General features: G+C 39.9%; 1 protein-coding gene across 1 annotated transcript; it reads right to left on the bottom strand.

Annotated features, from left to right (window-relative positions):
* Positions 1–856: 856 nt before the first annotated feature.
* On the bottom strand, positions 857–5,522 carry fxyd6 (FXYD domain containing ion transport regulator 6). Its single transcript, XM_061281094.1, has 8 exons — positions 5,403–5,522; positions 3,460–3,513; positions 2,985–3,008; positions 2,832–2,867; positions 2,516–2,590; positions 2,342–2,378; positions 2,205–2,254; positions 857–2,090 (listed from the first exon to the last, which is right to left on the bottom strand). The coding sequence occupies exons 2-8, from the start codon at positions 3,506–3,508 to the stop codon at positions 2,053–2,055; spliced, it is 309 nt and encodes a 102-aa protein (XP_061137078.1). The 5' UTR covers positions 3,509–3,513; positions 5,403–5,522; the 3' UTR covers positions 857–2,052.
* Between the last annotated feature and the right edge of the window lie 3,191 nt (positions 5,523–8,713).

Here is an 8,713-nt window from a genome sequence, read left to right as displayed (position 1 = left end):
AACCTTTGAAATGCTAGTATCTGTCTTACAAACTGACTACATTTATTCTTTCTTTATTATTATTTATGACGTTCACCTTAAGGCCACTTCTCGGTAAGACTACGGTAATGCACTTTGGAGTCAGCCAATATTTCCTCAAGGTCCAAAAGGCTAACCTCTCAACTGGAGCTCGTAAGAGGGAGCACATAAGCCCAATTGCGGCTTACCTTCGCCGTCTCCCAGAGCTCATTTTAAAATTTGTGTTACAGCGGCAGCTGCTGTGAAATGCACTATATCAATAAAGTTGTATATTATTCTATTGTTATTCAATGAGTAGACATTGAGCAAGTGACCTGAAGCAAAATGGTTGTCAATATAGTGAGTGATGAACTCCCAGTTTGCTTCTCTTTCTTCTTCTACATACTGGCTCCTTGTCCTGTGAAAACATGCTGCCTCTCACTGGTCACTTTTGGTGCTCCATCAAGTCTGGCTCAGAAGATTTGATGAATGAATGGATGTATACACACACTAAAATGCAGATATAGACTACCGTTCAAAAGTTTGGGGTCACAAAATTGTTTGGGTTAGGGTTAGGTAGTGTAAATATTATTATAATAAAATATTATGAATTAAATATTATAAATTATATTTTATATTTGTATAAGATTATATATAATCTATGAATATAAGTATACATATATATTATAAGATTTTTTACACAGAAGATTATATATATAATCTATAAATAATTATCTAAATAAATATACACACTACCGTTCAAAAGTTTGGGGTCACCCAAACAATTTTGTGACCCCAAACTTTTGAACGGTAGTGTATGCTAAGCTAACACCGTGTCAAAATAAACACAAGGCATGACTATGAGTCTTGAGACATTTATTCATATCGTATGCCAAAAGTATGACATGTTGCAACACAACAAGGCCTCATGCGGCGATTGGACAATTGGGTGTCTCTTCAAACCAATCGCACGTGTGAACGTTTTCTTGGTGACCTTTAAGGCTCACTCAAATCCAAGTAGAAAATAAATAGTGAATGTGTACATGTGGAATTCACGTTCCCTCGAGAATCAGGGGAGGAGCAAAAAAGTGGACGGCAGTGAGACAGCTGATGCAGTAAATTCCACAGGACGTCTCTGCAGTGGATGGAAGCAGGTCCGATTGTCTCACACATCACGCTTACACACATACATGCGTATATGTATTCACATGTATGCAAAGACACACACTTACATACATACATACAACTTACCGGTGTATAGTTCTCTGTACGCTTAAATACAGTACAAATATAGTACAACAAACATTTTCAAGGACAATTGACAACATAAAGAATGGAGTCAAGCCATTGACACGCTACATTGATCGAGTTTACAAATGCTTATAAATAGTTCATCATTAGGAAGCCTTGATAAACAGCAGGACACTATTTGGCGACGTGAATCATTTGTGTGGGCTCACTTTTTGGCAACTTCAAGCTACTTCCGCCATTGCGGCCTCGTCTTGCAGAGACAAATCAAATCCAGCAGATGGCGCTCCAGCAGAAGTCCTTTTTTTCAGGCCGATTTTTCAGTTGAGATTCATGTGGTTCCATGTCATCTATTAGTTTATTAAGGCTTAATAACATAGCCATTTATAAACCATTCATAAGCCCTTTCGTGATTTCAAACTGCTACCTAAGGACTAAACTCTAAAAAGCAGGAGCTGGGAGTACCAAACAAACAAAAGCACACCACGCAGACACACTTTCTATCTATCTTGAAGACCATCTTGTGTCAAAGGTGCTATTACCCGCGACAGTATGGACAGCGTTAATCAAATCGGGAGACTTTATGAAGGCACAAGAAGAGACAAGAGCACTGAGGACTGCTACGATCACGACGAAGCACGACGGGCCTAAAGGTTTGTCGTCAGGGTAGGTATGATTTATGTACACGTTTTTAGAATACCCTTACCTTGATGTGTCACCACTTATAATAGTTATAGCTATGATGCCGTGGATTCATGTCAAATAAAATCAGAAGGCAGTGCGAGCTGACAGCGGAGGGGAGCTGCCTCAGTTTTCCGCTGGAGTCTCTTTGGCGGCTGCTGCGGCTGAAATGGAAGTCGTCATTTATCATTTAACTCCCTAAAGTGGACTTATATTCTGGATTTGTGGGTGTCGAGGGTGAGGGGAGCTGACACGGCAGGTGGAAAGGGGCAACTCACCCTTTGAGACGATGAGGTTTTCCTCCTGCGCCTCCTCATCTCTGGGGGCCCTGCAGATGGAGAGAGAGGTTGCCATGGTAACCACAAGTGGTGTGACTGAAGCACTTTTTGTCATTCAGAAGGGCACGGCGGCGTACCTGCTTTTCTGCTTGATACTGCAGCGGCACCGTCGACCTTGAAGGCGGAACAAGAAGAAAGGATAGCGCCAAGCAACCATTGAAATGAATGGCAATCCATTCTTTGGCTTTTGCATCATGCATCACAAAGACAAATGCCATTCCACACACTCCTATAGTGAGTGGTTTACTTACTGAGAATAAGCAGGATGCCCAGCGTGAACAGCACCACAGCTAAGGCCAGTCCACAAATCCTCAGGCTCTCGTAGTCTACAAAAGCAAGTCGGCGAGTCGCAAAGCAAACGTTTCATTTGACGTCTCAATCGCTGATGTTTGTATTGTGCTACACTTTAAAACCGCTGGCTTCCAAGTAACCCCAGTTGGGCCGACTCGAGAATTTGACCCGGTGGTTGGATCAAGATTTATATAAGGGGTATAAATGATTCATGCTTTGTAGTACAACTAGCAAGAAACATCATGCATACATGCAAAACAAAAAAAACATACTTACCATAGATAAAAGGATTTTCCTCTTTCTCCGGTTCATCTGTAAAAATACAAATGTTTTTCATTCTCACGTTCTATTATTATTATTTTTTGCCAATCCGTCGCTGATAGAGTGACGTCACCCATGTTTTTCTTCCAAACTGGTAAACAGACTCACCCTGTACATCAACGTCTGCTCCGGCTGATGGTCATCCATCCACACGATAAAACAGAAAAAGATTCTCAGTGTGGTGCTTGACAAGTTAACAAGACAACATCAGACATCTCGGAGGTGATATGTCCAAATGTCACCATTGTGTGACTTCCCAACACTCAGCCAGTGTGTCAGTCAAACAAACCAAAAAAAAAAAAAAAAAAAAAACCCTCAAGGAGTCAGTTTATAACGCAATGCTGCCTCCTTGTGGACAATCTGCATATATGCATGCCTGGGACGTGTTTTGTGTTTGTTTCCTATCGAGGACATAATTCAGTATACCACACACAAAAACTAAAATGCTTTCATGCAATTATAAAATTATTTGTATATTTTTTTTTACTTTTTTTTATCTCATGAAGCAATTTAATTATTAATCAGTTAAAGTTGTCATTTAGCCAGTCATTTCTAACAGGACTATGTGTGCGCGTATGCTTACCCGCCACACACATGAGGAGCGAAGAGAGGAAGAGAGAAGTAGTTTCCATGGCAACTGTTGATAAAGACCAATAAAAAAACGGGAGGGTGAGGGGAGCAAATATCAACGTAAAACTGAAAAATTGCTACGCTTCTACTGCATTTTGGGAAGCAAGGAATAAATATTTGAATAAAATGGCAAGTGAACGCATCACATTGTTACAAAAAGCAGAAGATGACAGGCAGAACTGGTCATTCACTTAGAAAGAGACAAAAATAGACTTCAATGTTCTTAATCAAAATGGCTATGATATGCAAAACCAGATCACGCAGCCCCCCTTTGAGTGGTTTTATCGATTTGCTCCTAATGTAATACAGATGAAGCTCACGGGAAGGAATTTCCACTAATGCTTCATTGCTGTTCAGGAGGATGTGAACTTGGCAGAGGTGAGTGGAACCCTCCGCCAAAGCAAGAAGCAAATTTGACACCTTCATAGATGATCCATTCCACACAATCAAATGTCAAATGAGAAAAATAATGCCATGCATGGCCTGGGGGCAGCATTTGGTTCTTTCAGATTGATGATATTGAATGCTTTGGCAAAATGTTCTCTTTTTCTAGAATAAATGAATACTCGCCCCCTCCCTAAGGACACCGTGCAACCTTGGCCTATTTTTATGCAGGTCACATGCACACAAAGTGCACCACTCATATCAAATACTCAAATTCCATTTTTTAAAGTAATGCTCAATACATTTTGTCCGTAGGTGGACTCTGTCTAAGCCATTTAAGCTCATCCACCTAACAAGATGTTTGTGTCCCCTTAACTCTATTAGGGCCATCAGACATCAGTAGCAGGAACATTCCCGCACACTTACTTTTGGCAACAGGACAACTTGAGAACAAAAGTTTTTTTCAGAATGAGTTTGTGGGTTTTTTTTGCTGACAATCATTGACTATTTGACCACAGAATTTTAAGCCCAACAACCCAAACAATGAGTGACGTTTCTTCTAGGGGGTGTGGTATCTGTCTACATGTGCTGCTCCACCATTTGTTGCCACAGTGATTGATGGTTACTCTTAGCATCTCAATGGCATTTTACATTGTTTGTTATTGTTAGCATTAAGCTAAGATGATTTTACTGAGGCAAAGCTAGCTTCTTAAAATACCCCTTGGTTTGATTTAATTTTGCATGTCAACCTAATTTAATAGATGACAAATTGAACCCATATTTCATGTATCCAAATTGCATTTCATGAGGCCACACCCTCAGACAGTATTTAATCACACCTATTTATGACACAAGAACACAAAGTGTGTCCACTGGAAAAATGGCTCAGACAATTCTGCATCGTGTCATGACGTCACAGTCTCCCCAATGAACGCATAAGTGGGTCATATGAATAGGTCGCATGCACCCACATGAGGACTTCCTATCGACCTACGTGACGTCACTGTGGCAACCACCCGCACGGTCCTGTCTATCCTTTTTTTTATTTGAATCACCATGGCAACTGTTGGAAGGTGTGGGACGAGTAATGTCCACTCGTGAAACGCGAGGGGCGTGGCGGCAAAAAAAAAAAAAAAGGGAACAAACGGCATGAGAGACGATTGAAAAATACAAATAAGATGACACAATTAATAGTTGCAAAGCATTTGTGTATCGGGGGCCCACCCGTGCGCGCGCGCGCATCCAACCTGTGGATCTCGCCCGATGGCGGACGTGAACGTGTCCATTATCCACCCACCGCATCTCATTTCAATGTCGACGTGTCACGACTGATTTTATACACGCGCCTATTGTCCATTATAAGCCGTAATGATGATTTATGGCGCAAGGAGACACACCGTTGTGCATCACTTTTTTTTTTTTTTGTGTGTGTGTTTTGGATCGAGGTGAAAACATGCTAACTAACCAATCATCTTTTGCATTGCATATAAATCCTAATAAGGAACGACTTACCTTTTGCTTATCCAGCAGGTCAATAAATAGACGAGCCACCCACTGTTGTCAGTCAGCTGCTGCTCTCCAGTCTTCTCATCCGTGAGTGTGTGTGTGCGTGTGGAACGCTGGACTCGAGCCAGCAACAGGAAGGATGAGAAGGGGGTGGGGGAGGAAGAGGAGGAGGAGAAGAAGGCGGGATGGACAACAATATGATCTCTTGGAATGACTGTATTTCTTTTTTTCTGCTCCCCCTCCCTCCTTTGTCTCTCCTGAGGTCAATAAAGCTTCGTTATTTCTGTGAGCCACAAAACAAAGATGACATTTTATTCATTCATATCCAGACAATAAAAAAAAATCTAATTATAAGTAGGAAAACAGGATACATTGGGGATATGTGCATACAAAATTGAAGGCTGCATATAAAGTGATGTTTAAATATTTGACATCTGAGGAAAAGGGAAAGCATGCAATCATTTATTGATCTTATTTATACACTGAAGTGGAACCTCTGCAGCGGATTTGAAAGACATTCTTCCCACTGCAAATAACAGAATTCATTCACGTTCGATAAAACATTGTACCTGGATAAAAGTTTAAAAATAAAAAGCAAAAATTGGGCTTAAAGTTAAAGACAACTGTAATTGACTTCACTACACAAAGGAAGCCAGCGTGGCACAATTTGAAACAGGAATGAGAATCAAGTCAATCTTACAAGGATAAGGTTGCGGTTTTCTTTTTCCTCCAAATAGTTTTACTTTGGGGGAAAAAAATCATTGGAAATTAAAAAGCACAATGGGACTTAAAATTATGTATTTATATATATATATATATATATATATATATATATATATATATATATATATATATATATATATATATATATATATATATATATATATATATATATATATATATATATATATATATATATATATATATATATATATTTAAATGAGGTTTAATAGCTGGAATAAAACAATTTGGGGCATTCTTTCAAAATGTACATATACATTTGTCCATAAAAAAGAAAATAATGCAAATATATTTTGAAGTCTTGGATTTTCCTTAATATATCGTATAGCTAACATTACATTTAATTCTCATATCGTGATCTTCAAACACCTGCTGCCCCATCCCGAGTAGGCAATTTGGCAGCTCCCAAGCATCAGCTCAGCATTACACCAAGGCTGGCCACAACATCTTACATTCTATGCCACATCAAGTCTTTGGGGACATTTAAAAGCGTCATCCTCATCTTTTTGCCCCCAAATCAATGATTTCCTTTTCGAGATGTTGGTCCTGTGGCACCATCTGCTGGATTGGCTGACACACTGGTGGAGGCCAATCCGAAGCTGTAGCAGTAGATGTAGCACCTCCTCTCTGACCCGCCCCTCGTTGTTCATTATTCAGGTGCACCCGAGCTTGCCGCCCGTAGAGAGGGCGGAACCTGAAGGCCACCAACAGGAGCAATGGAGAGCCAAAGTGGAGCCCAAGAAGACCTTCTTGCTTCAAGTTGTCCCATTAAGGATTGAAAGCCACGCAAATGACGACGGCGGCCGCCTCTGCAGGTCAGTTTCTTTTCTTCTTTTTCTTTCACTTTGCTTGTGAGTCTTTTTTCTCACTTGGCTCCTGGTTTGTTGTCACACAGAAAGAAAAGGGCTTTAGCGTTTTGTTGTGTGCAGGTGCAATACAACAATGTAATTATTATTTGAAATGTATTTATTCATAATCCACTGTGAAAGTGTCCCTTAGATTCTATGAAAAATGATGGAAACATTTCATTTATTTATCCAAAAACACACAATTGTCTTTAATATGAGATGTATGGATTTTGACCACTTTTCCCCCTTCCAAAACGGTCAAATAAAATATATCCGTTTCCATGGTGATGGTGATCATGACAAACCGTAGCGCATTCCTTCCTCATTGGCAAAATCAACTATTACTTCCTTGTTCATCTCACTTGGACTAGTCAAAGTATTACAACCATAGAAAACAAAAACAGAATATCATGAGGTCAGCAAGTGTTTTTGTAACATCTTCATCTCACTTTGGTGAGTTGTAGAAAATGAGAAGTGACAGACGGCAGCAGGTGGGCGGCTCCATCTTTCTTTTCTACGCACACAAGTAGGTGACCCACATTGGCTTTTTGACAAACCCCTTTTTTGCCAAATGGTTGTCATTGTCAGTCATCGACATGTTTTTAGATACATTTCTGGAGTGGTACTCATCCAACTCACATTGTTAGTTCTCGTACTCGTTGTGTAATTCCAGACAGAGTCCAAACGCTCGGGAGTCAAGCTAACATGAGGAGGCCTGGTGTCTATCAATTATTCATCATGTGCAAATCCAAAAGCATCTCACCATGGTAACGGACCTCAGAGGGAGGGCCGGTTCAGTGTTTGACCCCCCCACAAAATAACTGAGCTGCTAATATATTGGGGAATTCGGTTTCAAATGAAAGTACGTGAAGCTGTTTACAAAAGTAGGCATTAAATAAAAGTCACATGCGGTGAAGAGAATGTATAATGTTTGTAAAATATTCGAGAGAGATGTTAAGTTTAATAAATTTACTCAAGTACTTAATAATATCAAAATCTCATTTTACAACAGCAGCCCTAACTTAATTAACTTGGCTGGAGAGGAAAAAAACAATCCATCTTCTGAAAAAAACTCAGTCCGTTTGTGTCATTGCTGTCATACATGCTTTGACCACTAGAGGGGGGACTGTTACTGTGAATTTTCATCGCAGGATGAATTTCTTTGTTGACGCAAGGGAGCGCGTGTCCAGGATGCTTTTTCCTATTTGACAAATAAGAGTAAATACACAAAGTCTCAGAAACAGCAAATGCTCATGCAATATATTTGGCTTTTGGGCTGTTAGCTGAGAAACACAAAAATAGGAAACCCAGTGTTAGTATTATTTTTATTTTAAAAATGCAATGCTGTAACTCTGTGAGAATGTTGCAAGAAGAAGGGTAGCGGAGATGGAGCGTGCTGTGTGTGAAGGCCACTTGTTCCATGTTGTCACTGTGAAAACAGGAATACGCCTTCACACACGCACACACGCACTGACACCAGGAAAAATTGGACAATGTCTTCACACACCTTTTGACTGTTGATTTCTTTGGAGTACACTCCAACATCAACACCGCTTGCTTGAACTTTTGGATGAATATTTTATTTTTAGTCCATTATTTTATTTTTGAAACAAACTCCATCCCTTTTTTTACTTCGTTTGATCCACGCGTCCATTTTAACATGGCTGCCGTGAATGTCAATAGTTAACATTTTGAACTTGTTTGTATTTTTAGTTGCAGTTAGTTGGT

Source organism: Syngnathus typhle, linkage group LG6, assembly GCF_033458585.1.
Source record: "Syngnathus typhle isolate RoL2023-S1 ecotype Sweden linkage group LG6, RoL_Styp_1.0, whole genome shotgun sequence".
Lineage (NCBI taxonomy): Eukaryota > Metazoa > Chordata > Actinopteri > Syngnathiformes > Syngnathidae > Syngnathus > Syngnathus typhle.
This window is presented reverse-complemented; position numbering and strand designations above follow the sequence as displayed.